The sequence below is a fragment of the Cervus elaphus genome, chromosome 5 (assembly GCF_910594005.1).
Source record: "Cervus elaphus chromosome 5, mCerEla1.1, whole genome shotgun sequence".
Taxonomy (NCBI): domain Eukaryota; kingdom Metazoa; phylum Chordata; class Mammalia; order Artiodactyla; family Cervidae; genus Cervus; species Cervus elaphus.
Window position 1 is genome coordinate 84620667 of NC_057819.1, and position 17302 is coordinate 84637968.

Genomic DNA, 17302 nt, shown 5'->3' on the forward strand with positions numbered 1-17302 from the left:
GGCCAGGGCTGGATGCTCTTAGGGGTAGGGCATGGGGGAGACCGGGCCAGAGCCTTGGATTGTGTGGGGGCCCAGGACGGGGAGGTCGATGCAGAACAGAGCCCCCTAAGGGAACCGGCCAGGGCATGTGAGGCAGCAGGGAGCAGACAGGGGTCAGCAGATTAGCTGGGTGACTTCTTAACCTGGGACAAGGGCTCACGCTTCTCATCTGCCAAAATGAGGACTGAACAGTGCTCTCTGGGGTGCCTTCCAGTTTAGCGATTCTCTGATCTGTGAAAATCAGAAAAATCAGCAGCGAGCAACCATTTCCAGTCTCGGGCTGGCAGCTGCCTGCTCTGGCCGTGGCTTGCTTGCAGAGGAGCTGACATTAGTGTTGGGGACAGGTTGGTGCCCCTGAATTTGCTGTGGGGCCACTGGGTCATGGCTCTAGTCAATCCAGGGCCCTGCCTCCCTCAGCTGCCACCCCAGTTCCCATCAGCCTCCGCGCAAATCATGAAGGTATTTCTTTCCCTCCATCAAATTGGGAGAAAGTCCATAGTAATTTGCCTGTCGAGCGGGTAGCACTGGAAGAATCAGGGAGGTCACATGGCTTCCTCAAGGTCACCTGGTCAGGCCATAATTAGATGCATGTTCTCCTAGGTGATGCCATCCTGGGGAGGGAGGGGCGCGGGGGAGGGGAGCTGTTGGAGGTGAGGCAGAGATTGCCCTGGGAGTTATCTCTGGAGGACGGGAGGCTGGCTGCTCTGGGGCCAGTGGGCAGTAAGGTCCCCCACCCAGGGGCCCAGTCTCACTTCCAGCTGATTACAGGCTGTGGCAGGGTCTATAACCTCTCCAATTAGCCGGAGGCCAGACCCAAGGCCTCTCTGATAACCCCAGCTCCAGTGGCAGCCGCCATGGGGCCAGCTTATCTGGCCTCTCTTATCCTCCCCCCTTCCCCCACATACTCCAAGAGTTGCCCTGGCTGCGAGCAGATGAATAACCAGATTGTCCTGCAAGCTCAGCCGACAAGTCCAGCCCTACACCCACCACTTTCCCTGACCGAGGGAGGCCACAGCTGTTTTTTGCACCCCCAGGAGGGAATGGGCTGAGCCGGGGAGGACTCCTGACTCTAAGCTGCCAGTCAGTCCCCTGAGTGGTTGGGGAGCACTCCTGGCTCTCCATCTTTGCCCTGTTGTCTGTGTGCCTGAGGGTGGGTGCAGAGAGCTGACCCTGCCTGGAGCTCTGGACGCATCCCCAAGGAGCCAGCCAGTAGGCACAGGCACTCTGGGGGCACCCCTCTCCCTCCCGGCCCCCTTTTGACTGAAACATGGCTCTGGAGGGGTGGGGCTGTGCCCGGCGTATGTGTGTGTCCAACTGGGCCAGAAAGGGGAAAGCTGCTGGTCACCGTCAGCCCCCACCGGCCGGGCCTCCTTCCATTCACGGCATGTGATCCTCGCCCCGCGGGTTCCTGGGCAGGAGGGACTGGCTTCAGCCACCCTCTGCAGGGCCAGCCACTCAGCCTTCAGAGCAGAGCGTGGTTCGGGTCCTCTCTTCCCCCAGCACGCCCAGCTGGCTGGGCACTGAAGATTAAATCTGTCCTCGGGCGCCAGGGCTGGATGGGGTGCGTGTGAGCAGGGCCGGGCCCCGGGGCTGCCCTGCTCTGGCTGGACGGCTGGAAGGCAAGGCCTGCCTGTTTGTGAACTCACTTCTTCTATGGCTGTTGCATTAAACTTCACCCTAAAGCACGCCTGGCTCAGTGGTTTCCTTCAGTCCCCCCAACCCCAGGCCTCTCCAGGGTCTCCGTGGAGGCAGGATGGGGACTTGCATCTATCCCCTTCCAGCTCAGCACCCTCTCTTTGCTCCCCGCCCCCCCGCCCCGCTCCTGTCTCATTCCTGCCCTTCACCTTAGGTCCAGGACTGGGAGCGGGGAGGGGACCACATCTAGAACTTGTCATCTAAGGTTCCGACTATTCACCTTCTGAGTTTGCAAAAAGAGGTACAGGACTTCCCTGATGGTCCAGAAGACTCCCAGCTTCCAATGCCAGGGGTGTGGGTTTGATCCCAGGTTGGTTTACTAAGATCCCACATGCCTCAAGGTGCAAAGAAAAATTTAAAAATTAAGAAAAAAAGAGATATATTCTTGAAAAAAAGAGAGGTAATGACAGGGAGCCTGTCCCAAAGAGAAGGCCAGAGTCTTCATCAGGCTCTCCTTCCCACAGCAACCCAGCAGCACGTTGCAGGGACCCGACCGCCACAGCCAGGGAGGCCCGGGGTGCCCTCCAAAACCCAACGGCTCTGGTGACAGGCAAGGAGGTCAGAGGATGGGTCTGTCAGATGCCACCCACACTCCAGAGTAAACATCCTCCTCCTCCTTCCTCGGGAGGAAGGAGGCTCCCTGACTCCCTCACACCTGCACTTGTCCAGGTGGGGGTGCTGGGAGCAGGGCCGCGCGGTCAGGCTCCCAGGACTCTGCTCCGGGCTGGGAGAGGACCCTGACCCCAGCCACTTAGGGATGGACACCAGTTGCAGCGTGATTTATTGAACAAGACGTGCACTTTTTGACAGGGCCTCAGAAACCACAGTTTCCTTCACTGAACAGTACAGGATCAGGGTACAAGGGCTTACAGACAAGAAAGACAAATCCTTTCCATGAGCCGAAGGGGAGAGAAAAGAGGAAGGGGGGCTTCTCTTTCCTTCCTCTTCCCCTAATACTCTGGGCCTCAGTTCAGCGCCAGCGGGAGGCTGGGCAGTGTGTGCTGAAGCCGGGACTGGATCGGGGCTGGCCACTCGGGGCCAAGATGCCCGCTGAGCCATCTACCCTCCCCACCCTGGCCCCCACCCCCCAAGGGCTGGGTTAGAAAATACAAAAGCAGGTCCGACGCGGGACATTGTGTGCAAACGGAGGCGGGGACGGAGCTTCTGCAGAGTCTCGGCCACGGCCGGCCCCACGATGGGGGCAGAGGTCAGCGCGCGCCAAGGTGCTTTGGAGAAGGGTCTCTTCTCTATCCAGGGAGGCTGGGCGGCTGTCGTCACGAAGCTCGGGGAAGGTGGTGGGTTCAAAGAGGAGCGGAGTCTGAAGGGTAGGAGCGGACGGGGGGGGTGTCTCCCCCTCCCTCCGGCAGGAGAGTGGGCAGGCCAGCCCAAAGGCTGCTGGGACCTACGGGAAGCTGGTGGGGAAGAGGCTGAGGGGCTGACTCTCGTTGGTGGGCAGCGGAGACCGGTAGCCGTCGAAGTTCCTCGGGATGCTGCCGCTGGTGGATCCCGAACTGTTACTCAGGGTCTCGATGCTTCCCTCTCGCTGGAGTTCTGCAAGACAGGAGGGAGGGCCAGGCCTGGTCAGGGGGCATTCTCGGGGGCAGGCGGGGGGGCGTGCGCTCTGGGCCGACTGCCTGCCATGAGGCACCACGCTGGGTCCACTGACATCCTTCTGCGGTGGGAGCTCGAGGTGGCAGCCTGGGTCTAACGGGGAAGCCCCTGGGCTGGCAGGCTCCCGTCGCTTCCTCACCGTGTGAACCCCTTTAGCCAGGAGCATGGCTGCCCTGATGATGCATCTGGACCACACTGCCATTCCCGGGGCGTGTGCCCAGGCCTGACGTGGGCTCATGCTCAGCCAGCTTGCTTCCCAACTCCGTGAGAGGCTCCTGTCCTGGAGCTCCTGGTCTGGGAGGAGGGGAGACGCCGGGAGGCAAGAAGGACCGAGGCGTCCCTGTCTGGTCTGTCTGCTCCTCGCCTCCCCTACCAGGGACCCGGGCTCAGCCTCACTTGCTCACACATCCTCACCCACACCATCTGCCTGCCCGCCAGGGCCCTCCTGTGCCATCCCCCTGCAGGGGGGAGTGCCTGCTTTGAGAGGGGCCTACTTGCCTGGAGTGCCTCCCTTCCCCTTCCTCTGGGCTCCCAAGTGTCCTAGAGACCCCCCCGGAAGGGACGTGCTCAGGGTCCACCCAGGAGTCAGGTCGGGAGGCTCCCAGCCCTTCCCCTGGCATCTTGGAGATGGCACCTGGCTCCATCTCATTCCACTACGGGTGCCTTCCTCAACTGCCCTGCCATCTCTTGACTCAAGACAGGTACTGGGGTGGGTGGGCTGGCAACAGACTTCCTGGCATGCTGAGTGCAAGGCAGAAAGAATTACTTCTTGGCTTTCTGAGAGTGGTCAGTCCCTATCCCCTCTCCCACAGTGGGCTCTGAGATGTGGGCACACATATCCCTTGGCAAACTCTGGGCCTCAAGCCAAGATGAGGTACCTGTAGTTTCTCCTTCCCCAAGGTAAATTGCCTGGGATGGAGTGGGAGGGGCGTCTCGCCTGTCTACCCCGGGAGCCCAGGCTCTCAAAGGGGTCATTTGAAACAGCAAGGTGTGCTCAAACGTGACACGTGTCTGGTCTCCTGTACCTGCAGCCTGCGCCCGTGCCCAGGGCCCCTGCCACCCTCCACATGCAGCACAGCTGGCTTTGGTTAGGGGATGGGTCACAGCCTTCACTCCTGGGCTGGCCATCACTGGCCAGACAGGAAGTGACCACTGACCCCCACTCCCCGTGGGTGACCCCGGAGCACGCTGGTGGCCCAGCAGCAGCCACAGAATGGGTTGGGGGCGTCTGTGCTGGCCTCCCTCAGAGACGCCTCCTGGTTCCACGTGTGAGGTGTGAGGCACCAGCCGTGTCTGGGGCCCAGGCTGGAAGGGTGCGCCTGCAAACCAGAACCTCTCAGCAGGTGGGGGTCTGTGGACGCGGGCTGCAGGCCTGGCGCCGGGCCCTGACTGCCAAGGGGCACTGGCTGCTCTGTGGGGCCTGACCCTGAGATTAAGCTGGGAGTCATCTAGATGCGGATGGAAAACCCAGACCCCCGCGTAGGCGCTCTCCTTCCCCACTCAGCCTCTAGCCTCCCCCTCATTCGGGGGCTGTTGTGCCAGGAGGGACAGGACAGGAAAGCAGGGAGCAGACCCCCAGGTTTCAACGTGAAAGCTTCGCACTCCAGGAAAGCTCTCCCCATCCCCCTGGTTTCCCCTGAGTGCAGCCGGGAGGCCCTGGCCCCGGGGAGCCGTCCCGGCGCTAGGGGGCGCCGACAGCAGGGCTGGGAGGGAGAGAGGCGGCGAGGCCCCAGCAGGGCGGCAGGGGCTGCCGGGCCTCTGGACTCCAGGCCCTGAAGAGAGCCCCGATCGAAGAAGCAGGAGAGGCAGCAACCCGGGGCAGGCCCAGCGTTCCTGACGCAAAGTGCGGGCACGTCCACACCGCCCCGGAAGCCGAGACGCGGGGAGCCTGGGACCAAGCGGGGGACCCCCACTTCCTGCATCCACCCCCCAGCAGCGCAGGGACCCCGCGAGTCCGCACGGCCGCCCCGTACCCCATCCTGTGAGAGTGCGGGGACAGGTACCACAGGGATTTCAAGATGACTGGGGCTCCCGGGGCCATGGAGAGACTGCGCTGTCTTGCTCGTGTTTTCTCTTCACCAGTGAGGCTGCGGGTGAGATGGAGGTGGCCACTGCCTCCCGGGTGACCAGGCTCCACTGGACTCACGTCCCGGGTGCTCCCCCGGGCTCGTCCCTCCTCTCCTTGCCGTGGCTGCTGCCCACTCGGATAACTCCCAGAGCTCCCTACTGGTCTCCAGACTCCCAGAGCCCCCCAAGCCACCGCATCCCAAAGCCAGAGCACTCTGCCTGCAGCACAAACCACATCTTGCTTTTCCCCAGCTTAAAAGCTTCACCCTCTCCTAAGGGTCCTGAGGGTAAGGTCTCTCAACCCCTCACCTCTATCAAACTGCCTTCCATGACCCGCTCGTCTCCAAGACCCCACCTCACTAAAGTGGATTTGAGGAATCCAGATAATGAGCTTGGGCAGTCTGGGGGCCTCGCAAGGCTGCTCCAGGCCTCTGGGTGTGTGCTCATCTGGGGAAAAGCCCTTCCCAGGCTCCTGTGGCCCCCAGGACACCTACTTATCTTTGAACCTCAACACGCACGCAAGCCTGTGCTGTCGCCGTGGTGGAATGGCCAGGCCCCACCGTGCTCTGTACTGACTCCTGCCTGGGACCCCCTAGCACACTGGGCGTCATCTGCTCACACACGTGTCACTGTCCATGTGTGTGGGGGGGGTCCCTTGGAGGTCGGTTCTGTGTTTTATTCCCTAGTGCCAACCACAGGGCCTACAAAATAGTTGGGTGTTCAAAAAGCAGTTCTTGAATGAATGAATGAGTGCAGAGGGAAGCGGATGGGTCACTGCTTCTGCAGCTCGGCCACCAGTGTAAGAACCCAGGGCCCGGTTGCTCCTGGGCCGTTGCCTACATGCCCCCGTCAAACCCCTTGCTCTTCTGCTCCCCGAGACAGGACCGTGTGAGTGTGCGGAAGCAGACGTGGACGTGGCGGAGGGGTGCACACACGGCCCCCCGTAGGTCACCCAGCCGCCCAGCCCTTCGGAGCAAGCGGCAAACCGAAGTGTGTGGCCTTACCTTCCTCCATCCTGAACACACGCTTTGTTACTGTTGGGTTGTTCGCGGGCGCTGGGCGGTTGGCATTGTTTTTTTTTTCCTTTTTTTTTCCCTTTTGAAAAGAAAAGCATTGAGGAACCTTTTGGGAAAAGATCCGGACAATGATGGAGAACACTGATGTCGGCAAGCAGGAGGCGAGGGTACCAGGAGGTGTGGGCGCTCACGCCGGGAGAAGGTAAGCTGGGAGCAGAGTTCTGCAGTGACATGCACGTGTGGGGGGCTGGGGGCCCCGGAGATGGAACTGTGGCAGAGCTGAGACCCCCTTCATCAAGGGGAGGGGGAGAGGGTCTGTCCCCAGAGCAGGAGGAGCAGCTATGGGGAGGGGAGAGGCAGGCCGTTGACCCATGCAGTGCCCGTGCAGGTGGGACCCAGGAGAGGACAGGAGACAGAGAAAGCCTGCAGTTTCCAAGGATGCCTCCGCATGTTCGGACTCAGTGGTCCAGCTCGGGCTGCTGCCCTCCTCCCCCAATTCCAAGACCCCCGGGTCTGAACGGCAGTCGTGCAGCTGCAGTGGACTTGCAAGGAAAGCCCACCAGAAACCTGCAAGGGAGAGCGAGCTGGGGGCTCTTTATGTGGGGGCCTGGCAGCCTCCCCACTCAACACAAGTATGTGGATTCTGGCTGGTGGGAAAGAGCCCGCTCTTACGGAGGCTGCTCTCCAGGCCTCTAAGATAACGGACTGCACTCAGACGGAAAATGTTACTGTGACCTCACGTTCCCCAGAGCCTCTGTGCACCTGGGAGGTGGGTGCTGGTCCCCCCATTTTGCAGGCAGCTAAACCAAAGAAGAGGAGGAAGCCGCTGGCTCTAGGTATACAACCCCTCGAGAAAGAACTGGGCTGATGGTGACGTGACAACTCCAGGCATCACTCTGACTGGTCCCAATGCCCTCCACTGGCTGTGTCCACCCGTTTGCTGCTGGCTCTTTTTGGAAAATGGGGCCTGCCACCCAAGCTGCCCCTCGAGGTCACGGGCCAGGACAGGGTAAGCCACAGGGCGTAAGGGGTGATGGACTGAGCAGCAACTCCAAAGGAGGAGCCTCAGCTCTCACAAAATAAGCAAAGGACCGAGAAAGCTCAGCTCTCAGGTCACCCTCACTCTATACGGAGCCTGGCAAATCTCAAAGGTCTTGGGAGGGCCAAAGAGGTGGCTGGCCTTGTCAGGGAGAAGCGACCCTGGTTCCCTGGGTGTGTATGCCAAGGGAGACCCAGGGGGAATGGAAGGAGGCAGGAGCCTGGCTGCCAGCAAACGCTGCCCCCGTCTTGGGGTGGGCCGCGCAGATGAGGGAGACGGTCTTCCCTGGCCCCTTGACTCTCAGCAAGAGACTGCGGCCCCCTCGGCAAAGGCAGGGGCAGCAGAGACTGGCTCCTGGGAGCTCTGGGTGGGTGCTGACGGCCAGGGCCGGCTCCACCCGGGGAGAGGCAGAGGATGAGCCAGGAAGGGGACACACAGCCCAGGAGACGGCACGGGGGCGGGGCATGAGGAAGCCCCTCCCTCTGGAGTGCTGGTCCCCAAAGCTGCTTCACCCTGGAGGGCCTTCTCCCTGGGGCCTGTCCTCTCCCCGGGGTGCAGACCCTTCACTCCTTCGAGGCCACTCTACGCCTGGCAAGGCAGGAACTTTGGGGGACACCCTGGATGCAGGTCTCTCAAAAGCAACGGTCACCTTCCTAAGTGCTGTGGTCTTGGCTCCCCCATCCCGGGGGAGGTGGTAGAACACTGAGGATGCAGGGCCTCTGTGAGTTTCAGGGAGAGCTGGGGCGCCAAGGAGGGCAGGGGACCCCAGGGCAGGTCAGGAGAGAAGCACTACCTCGGGCTTGGCCTTCGGGCCTCTTCCAGGCCAGATGGCAGTGGGGGTGGCTGGAAAATCAGAGCCCCCAGGGAAGCCCCTTGGGTTTCTGGTGGGTGGAGGCATTGTGGGGAGCCCTGGTCTCTGGGCTCAGAGGGAGGCCTGTTTCGGGGACCAGTGAGGGCAGTGCTGTGCTTTGGGGAGGAGGATCCCTGGGTCCCCTGGTTCAGCCCCCAGAGCCCCCTGGCACTTCTCTTACCACGAAAGGAGCAGTGTTCGCCGAGGGGCCCCTCTGGTGTGCTCAGAGGCTCCAGCCAGCCCAGCTCTGCACGCTGGGCCTCGCGATGCTGCTCATTAAAGGGATTAGCAGAGCACTTTTATTGGGCCCCCGGCTGCAGCCACACACCCCATTCCCAAGCTAACTGCCCGGGCAGCCTGCGGGAGCAGGATGAGGCCTCAGGGAGGAGTCTCAGGCAGCACTGGCCACAGGCTTCCAGCAGAGAGAAGGGAGGGGTCCCCCACCCGCCCCTTGGCTTCAAGGCCCAGGTTGGGGAGGCAGGTTGGGGTGGTTCAGAGAGCCGGCTCTGGGCCCTGCGACCTGGGAGACTTGGGGCAAGGTCCTCAACCCCTGTGCCTCAGTTTCCCGCACAGGAGGCTAGCAAGGTCTGTTTCATAGTGCGCTTGTAGAATTAAATAATGCATGCAGAGTGCAGCACAAAGTGCTTAAAGCCTCCAGTCAGCAAATGTGAGTTACTCTCATTGCTGCAATCGTATTAATGATTGTGATTATCCACAAGACCTTGCTGGGGGTGCCCTCTGGATTCCCTCCCCCCGCAGGTGTCTCTGCCATCCAGACCCTCACTCCCACCCTGTCCCCACTGGAACCCTGGGAGAGTCTTTCTTTTTAATCAAGAAATGGCCTGAAGAGGAAGATGGCAGATATGTGTTTACAGCTTTTCATTTCCCTCCTTGCCTCTTTGGAAGTACCCTCTTCCAAGCTGGAAAATAAATTTCCAACCCTGTTGACATGCATTGATTTTTCCCTCCTGCGCGCACCTCCCAGTTCTCCCCTGTCAGCAGGACCTGTGGTTAAGCCCCCTGTCTGGGTTGGGCTCAGTGGTACCTCTGGGGAGCGATGGGGGTGGGCAGAGCACAGAGCAGCCAGCCAAACTGCCCATCTTGCCCAGAGCCTAGCTCAGAGGAGGTCTGCAAACAGAAGTGATCTGGGTTCCCTTCCGTGGTGAGGGGTCTTGGCTGGGGGCGGCGGGAGGGATCCCCTGACCCAGATCTTCAGCATCTTTCCTGCAGCACCCCCGGGGATATGCAGGGAGGAGACCAGGGGACCACAGGATGGCTTCGAGCTCAGCAAATGGTTCCAAATGGGCTCTGGCCCAAGCAATGGACATTATCAACAGGGGGCCTGCCAACGAGGGCCTGGGACCCACTGTGTAGACTGAGATGCGGAGACAGAGGTGCAGAGGAGGTGGGGGTGGGGTGGCTGACTGCCTCCTGCGGGCTCAGCTTCTGGTGCGGGAAGAACCCAAAGAGATGAACCGGATGCCAACTAGGGGGTGATCCTGGGGGACGTGGCTCTGGGCTGCTTGTCTCACAGCAGCCCTGGGCCTGGAAACTACTGTCCTCTCTTCCAGAGTGTCACTCGGGGAGGTGGGAGGGGGGGGTCTTCAGGGAGAAAGAGGGGGGAGTTGGCTGAGATCACCTCCTGAAACTCGGACAGCTCTGTCCACACTGTGGGCGGAGCTGGCCTCAGCCCCAGGGCATCTTTCAGGAGGTGAAAAGGGCCACAGTTAAAGAGGCGGCCTGCAGGGGGGCCCTGATTTTCTTCCCACTTGGACACCCTTGCTCTTCCTGCCCCCTCGGCCCTTCCGGGTCCCACCCTCAGGCGCCCCCACCAGGCTGCAGAGATGCCAGCAGACCAGGGACCCTCACCCACACCAGGTCTTAGGGGCTGGGTGGGGCTGAGAAGGTGTCCTCTTTATCTTCCAGCAAGGGGTTTCTGCTCCCCTCCCAGGCTTGCTTGTGGAAGGAAGGAGGGCAGTTTCCTATAGTCGAGGGGCTGAGGATGAAAAGGCCCTTCCATGTTCAGATAAGGGGAACCCTGCTCTGGTCGATGGAATGAAGGAGTGGATGAAAAGATGGCTAACAGCCTTGGACTCTCCGGGCCTTCGCACCTGTGTCTGAGCACTGAGGCCGCCTACTTCCAGTCCTCTTGCTGCGCACTCAGCCTGGGGTCCCTGAGAGCTTGTGCCAACTGCCCGAGTCCTGCAGCCAGTCTGCAGGTACACACCTTCCTTCCTGGCAGGAGTCTCTTCCAACCCAAGTGCTCCTGCAAACCTGCTTTCTTATCTCCCTGCCCAGCTCTTTTTCCTGACCTTCCCGCAGGTACTGAGACCCAGAACATCACAGGATGAGGCCAAGGTCACATGGCCTGCCTTGCCCCTTGCCCCTCCCCTTCCCCAGCTCCAAACGCTAAGGGCAAATAGTTGCTGCTCTTGCCTTGGGTACTTTGAATTGTTTCCCTTGGCCACCGGGGCCAGGCCTGGGTGCCTAATAACCTCAGGGTTTGGGGGGAGACTTCTTCCCTCCATGAGGACAGGTCCTCAGGCCTGTGGAAAAACCCTACTCATGAGAGCGGGCCAGTCTGGCATTAATACATGAGGCAGGGGCAGAGAGGTAGGCTAGATCCTGGAGTTCCTGGTGGGCCCAGTGGGGATGACACAAGAGGCACATGCTGTAATGCTGGGGAAGAAATAATCAAAGAGGAAAAAAGAGGGGGCGGGGTGGAGGCCTGAAGAATGAGGCAGGGTCTGTGTTCAAAAGGCATCCTCCATCTGGAGCCGGGTGTGTATGCGCGTACACATGCATGTACGGGTGTGCACACATGTGTGTGTACACATGCACATGCATGTGTGTGTGCATGCGTGTGCATGTGTGTGCGGGCATGCGTGTGTGCTGGGGATGGGGCAGGGAGCAGAGCACCAGAGTTCCAGGCAGAGCAGCTCCCTGCCCAGCCTTAGACAGGGGGTTACCCAGGAGGTAGGCTGGGGTCTGGGGGCTGCAGCCTTTCCCTGAGGCCCTTCCCACCACAGCCACGACACGGCACCAGCTCCAGGCAGGGAGAGACCCACTCCCAGGAACCCCTCGTGACCCAGGCCTGCTCAGTCTTGGCTTAAGGGGAAGAGGGCAGGACCCCCCATCCGTCCGCCCAGCAGCACCCCGCGTGCGGGGACCCTCTCGGGGCCACTACCATCAGTCTAACTGTAAATCCGGGCCCAGGCAGACTGAGTCCTGTCCTGGCGTATTATACATGGGGCCAGCAAGGGCGGAGCCCATCTGGCTCATGGTCCCGGTTTTGAGTGATGTGATAAATCTGGCTGAAACGTGCTTGAGATCAGCCAGACGGATGAGCAGCCTGGAGCTGACCCTCCCAGTGGCTGTGAGGAAGAGGCGGCCGAGAACTCGCCCTAACTCCCGCTCTGCCGCAGACTGAACGACCTGGGCAAGTCCCCACAGCCCTCCTCCGCTTCACCACCTGTCAGGCAGGAGGGCAGCGGCTGCCCTGGCCACCTCACAGGCCGTGTGAGGCTCTGAAGAGAGGAGGATGTGAAGGTGTTTCAAGAAGCAGGATAAGCCCCGAGGGCGTGGGAGAGACTGTCACTGCAGTGGGGTCCTGGCCAGAGAGCTGGGGGTGCTGTCTCCGAGGCCCCTGGAGAAGCGGTCCTCACCCAGGAAGGCCTGAACTGCCCCCTCTAGCCCCAGGCCAGCAGCACAGCCTGCGGGCAGAACCTCGGCAGATGGTACCTGAGACAGCCGTGGCGGGTGGAGGGGGGCGTGGAGCTGAGGGATGCCTGGCCGGCTCTGGGAACAGCCTCCTCTGCACGCGCCTGCATATGGCGCCCCGCGAATGGGCCACTCAGCACGGCTCCAGGGAGGACACAGGGCTTGGAAACTGTCCCAGCAAGCCAGGAGTCCGGCAGCCAGCCTCAACCCACCCTGCCTCCTGAAGCAGGGTCTTCTCGAGACCCTCTCTGGGGCTGTGAGATGGCGCAGTGGCGGCCTGCGGACCGCAGGGGAGACGCTGCTCCCCGAACCTGGCTGGCTTGATGGGCTCGAGCCACATCTGGTTCCCATTCAAATGTCCAAACGTAATTAAATTCTCTCTGACGCAGCGGAAGAGTTTGGTAAGATGTGGCTTCCCCCCTTCCACCAGGGTTAAGAAATCACTGTCTCACACTCCGGTGGCTGACCGGCGCTCCTCCCGGCCGCTGATCCCTCCTGCTCCGCCAAGGAAGGGCCTGTGCTCAGCTCTGTTTTCTCGGGGCTGAAGGGGCCAGGGCACTCCCTGCAAGGAGGAACAGCTGAGGCCAGAGCACCTGCAGGCTTCGTAGGGGCAGGGAGGTGAGCCACCCTGGGCACACAGCTGTGGGACCCAGGCTCGCCCTGGGGACACACCAGTATCTGGATGTGCGGGGTCTTGTGACACCCTGCCGAGGGATTCCCCTCTCTGTAGCTCCTCATAGCATCTTGCATCTCTGGCCTGCCCTGGAGCCCCCTGGGGTCGGGGGCGGCTACCCACCCCCCACGCATGGAGGAGGGATGCTGTCAGCCAGGGGCAGCCAGGGAGCCCACCTGAGGGACCCCCAGGGCCGCCAAGTGGCAGGGGCTTGCTGGTCACCTCTGGCCTGTCACAGCCCCAAACGGGTTAATGGGCAGCTCGGTCCAAGGTGCCTGGCCTTGGTGGGATGAGGGTGGCCCCTTCCACAGCGAGGAGGCCCACTCACCCGAGGCGTTGGTGCCTCTCCTGGCCTCCTGTTCAGCCCTTGCCTGAATTCAAGCACAATTCCCTGGGCTGGCTTGCCTTTTCCAGCTTCCCTTCCCAACTGAGCACCTTGAGCTCACGGCTTCTTTTTACTTAGGGATTTACGACTTTCACCATAATGGGTTCCATTCTACTTCCTCTATGTCTATTTTTCTAATCCTTGTGGTATAGGCTTTATGAGACTTTTTTTTTTTTTAATAAAGTGAGTCAAGGTATTATTCTTTTTGAAATAATCTGTCCTGCGAGTTAATGATTTCAAGAGGGTGTGGATGCTCCCCAGAGACAAACGGGGGCTGGGGAGCGGATAACTCTGGTGGGGGTAAGCGAGAATCTTTCAGATTCAAGAGAGGTCCCTTGATGACTCTAGGCCAGACTGCTCACCGACATCCCTATATGAGCTCTCAGACCACTTTTAGGCTCACAAGGCATTTCCACACCAAAGAACGCTCACCCGGGAGGTGGGCCCAGCACACACGGCAATCCCAGTATTGCTGACCTGGCTCTAAATAGGAAGAATCTTGTATATCTGGTTCCAAATGGTTAACGGTTAGTAATGGATTTAATTTAATTTCTGGGTGGCATGACCGCCAAGGCCATGTGTCTGGTGCCTTCATATCAGTGAAGGTTTTAAGGAAATAAACCCAGTTCATGGATCAGTCGTCCTAGGCCAAGCCTAGCCAAGACATTGGCGCTGGGGTCAAGGTCTCTGTGGCCCCCGTTAGGGTCCCAGCCTAGGATCCTGAACCCATAGTTACGAGTCTCGATTAATTGCCGTGGTGCCGCCCGTGGCAGAGGAGAAGGTGGGCAGACGCTGGGTTAGCCTTTGTGCTCTGTCTGTGCAGACTGCCTGCTGGTGCCGGGGCTCTATTCATTATTCAATTCAGCTCGCTCAGACGGGCTTTTCCATTTGCTCCTCCAGGAGGAATAACAAATCTAGAAATGCAATTCCACTTTGCTGTATTAAGATATTGATTTGCCTGTCGAGTGGAAGTGCATTTGTTCTGTCAGCCCCCCCCCCTCCTGTGGGCAGGAAGGGGTTAACCAAATGTTTATCACAAGGCTGGCTTCAGAGTTGAAAGTAATGTGATCAGTAATGAATTTTGTGTTACATTAGGTTGTATAAATGGACAGACAAGCGCAGACAACAAGTGGCCAGGAGTCGGGGCTAATCTAATGATGTAAAAATAGAGACAGCACCAATTATACTAGGGGCCAGCTCCAGGCTCCTGCAGGGACTGCAAATGAATAGGTACAAATCAAATTACTCACTAATAGACGCACTACAAGAGGGGCAGTCAATGGTAAATGCATTAGAGCCTAGTGACCTCTCTGCTCTGCACTGCAGAATCCGAAAATTTGACTTCCATCTTAAAAGTGGGGGGCGGGGAGTGAGGTTCTCAAAGAAACTCTTGTTGGGGGAACAAGGATGACTACTCCCCACCCCAAACCAGGCCACGGCCAGAAGGTACTCCCCATCTGAGTCGACCTCCTGCCCTCGCTCCGATGCCTCCCAGAGCCTGAGCACCAGGGGGTGTGGGGGGTGGGGGTGACCCCGGCGGCGGGGGACGACAAAAAAGACCAGGGGATGAAGCCCTGCACGTAGGCAAAGACAGGAAGTTACATACCAACACACTTCACAGCCATGTGTCTCTCAGGGGTGGTGGTTTTTACTGCTACGTCAAGGGCTGTGTCTGTATCAAAAATAAAATATTTCTTTAAAGAGGATTGCAACACGGACCCTGCAGGGAGCAGCCGGTGCCGAGATCAAGGGGAGGAGAGATCAGAATCTGGTTTGATCACTGGGAGCTGTGCGGGATGCTTGTGGTCTGTTCTGAGGCTGGGCGCGTGCAGGGTTTCATCTATTTTCCACTAGCCCAAACTGGTCTGTCCTCGCCCCTCTGCTCCTCCTCCCAGTCCTGCCTGGGGATGGAAGCAGGGAAGGCTGTGGAGGTCCTGCCAGCTCGTGGGCAGCCCCTTGGGTTTTCTTCCTTCTCTTAGGCTCTATGAATGGAGAGACCAGGCCTGAAGTTCCTACCTGCTGGGCAGGGTGAGGGGGCTGCTTAGAGAAGCCTTCCAACGTGCCCCGATGCATGAACCATATGCTTACGTCCAGCCCCCAGTGGCTTGGGGAGGCATCAAGTATGAAACCCAAGACCCTCCAAGCTGTCGTCCAAGGACCTGACCCACGCCCGCATGGAGGCGGGGGCCCTGGTAGGCCTGGCCCCACCTGCTCCCGGTTCTAACCCAGCCCGAAGGCCAGCACCCATCACACATATCAAAGTGGGGCGTGCACACTGGTCCTGGCCAACTGGAGATGAAGGGAACAGGCCAGGAAGACGAGGCCCGGCCCCTAGCCGGGGCGGGCACAGGCACCGAATGGAAAAAAAGCATCCTGAACAAATGAAGCAACAGGATGTCAATTCTCTGCAAACTCAATTAAGCACATGGAGGGGTGGGATTGCAAGCTATCGGGCTACACTAAATAAAACATGTGTGAAGGGGTTGGGAGAGGTCTGGGAAGCCTGGAGGATTCTGCCAACACATCTTAGAATGCCTTCTGGAGTGGGCCTGAAGGTGTCTGGCCGCAGGGTTGGGGGGTGCAGAGGTGGGCTTCAGAGAGAAGTGAGCCGGAAACAGTCACCCAATGTCAGAGGGTAGACAGCTGACTCTGGTGTGGGTGCTTGGAAACGCCTCCTTCTGTTAAACCCAGTCTGATGGGCATGGCTTGGCCTTCTCGGTACGGGCCTCTCTTTTGCTTTAAGAGCTCAGGCTCTGGTTTCCTAAGGGGTCAGAGGGCCATTTCCAACGTTCATTGTCTGTGTGTGTCTGTCTTTGCTCCGTCACCAGCCATCCCACCTCAGGGGTGGTCCAAACACCTCAGACCATCTTCTGAGGCATAAGGGCAGAGGTAGGGGCCGAAGGGAAAGATGGGTATTTAACCATCCATGACTGTGTTCAACTTTGTTCAGATCTTACACCTTGCAGAAAGGTCAACGGTTAAAGGTGAATTCTCTGGCAGAGGAGGAGGAACAGAGAGAAATCCTCCCTTTTGTTAACCATTTACCCATGTTCATGTCTTCAGAGGAGGGCCCTTATCTGGGGGGTCCAGTGGCTCTTCTCCACCCTTTGCCCAAACCTGTCCATTTCCCACAGGAATCTCTGCTTCCCTGTTGAGGCAACGCCTGGAAAGGGGGCTCTGCAGATTCACCAGTGAGGTCACGGAGGCACTTCCTCCTTGTAGATAGGAATCGGTGTGCTCTGGTGAAAGAATTCAGAGTCGACTTTGGGCAACTGAGAAGTGAGCAGAGATGCTTCTCAGCCCAAAACTTCCGCATTATAGCTCTGCTTTGCCTGGGGCTTTCAACAGCCTTAGAGAAGAGAGGGGTGTGCGGGGTGGCGGGGGGCAGAAGGAAGGGGTGGGCAGGAGAAACTACCCACCTAGAATGGGCCAGGAACCAACAAGTGTGTCTTTTAAACACAATCCCTTTTCCCATTGCTCTGACTGGCTTTCATTGACCTCTCAGGAGCCACAAAAACCCATCCAGTCATTCAGCAAACATTAACTGGAGTTCAGCTTGGCTCTGCTCCCAGTGCTGGATGCTGGTCAGGGAAAAGGCTGCTGGTTAGAGGTAACAAAGATGAACTGGATTCAGTCCAAGGATCCGGAATTGGGCTAAGACACACCGGACGGGCAGTCTAGCTGAGGGAGGGGCTGGAAGGACCACCGGAGCTGAGCCTTACCCCAGTGGGTTGGAGAAGGGAATACGCCACAGCTCACTAATGTTAAAGGCAACATGCGTGGCCTGTCCTGGGCCGAGCGTCCAGTGCACACGCAATGCAGAGAGAGGGGGAATTAGAGCCTGGTCTAAAGGCGGGCTGGGTAGGGGCGAGGGCAGCAGACCCCTGGACAGGTCAGCAGGGCTCGTGCTGGGGATGATGGGCGAGGGTGTCGGCACAAAATATGAAGGTGGGGTGACTGCGGAGGGGGTGTTGGGGAGCAGGCTGGGAAGGTACGGGAGACCGAAAGGGACTCTGAAATATGACGGCAGGAGCCAAGGCGGTCAGCTGTGGGCCCAGGAGGGCTGACAGGGAGAGCAGGCCCTGACATGAGGGTGCCTTCCTTCTCTGGGGTTCCCCTCTCAGGAGTAATGGGCGGGAATGACTCAGGTGACCGGATATTAAGAACCAGAAATTCTTTCTGGACATCTCCTTTTAATCCCACAGCT

At 59.3% G+C, this 17302-nt stretch overlaps 1 protein-coding gene across 7 annotated transcripts in view; it reads right to left on the reverse strand.

The window, feature by feature from the left end:
- Nucleotides 1-2497: 2497 nt before the first annotated feature.
- BCAS3 (BCAS3 microtubule associated cell migration factor) overlaps nucleotides 2498-17302 on the reverse strand; it is a 579738-nt gene continuing 564933 nt past the window's right edge. For 2 of the 7 annotated variants that reach the window (XM_043902888.1, XM_043902891.1), the window contains 2 exons: nucleotides 14702-14767; nucleotides 2498-3285 (listed from right to left, as the gene is read on the reverse strand). In XM_043902888.1, the coding sequence (XP_043758823.1) occupies nucleotides 3137-3285; nucleotides 14702-14767 (215 nt within the window). In that variant the 3' untranslated portion in view covers nucleotides 2498-3136. Of the gene's footprint in view, nucleotides 3286-6416; nucleotides 6508-14701; nucleotides 14768-17302 lie in introns of all 7 variants that reach the window. The other 5 variants (XM_043902892.1, XM_043902894.1, XM_043902889.1 and 2 more) reach the window with 4 other exon arrangements.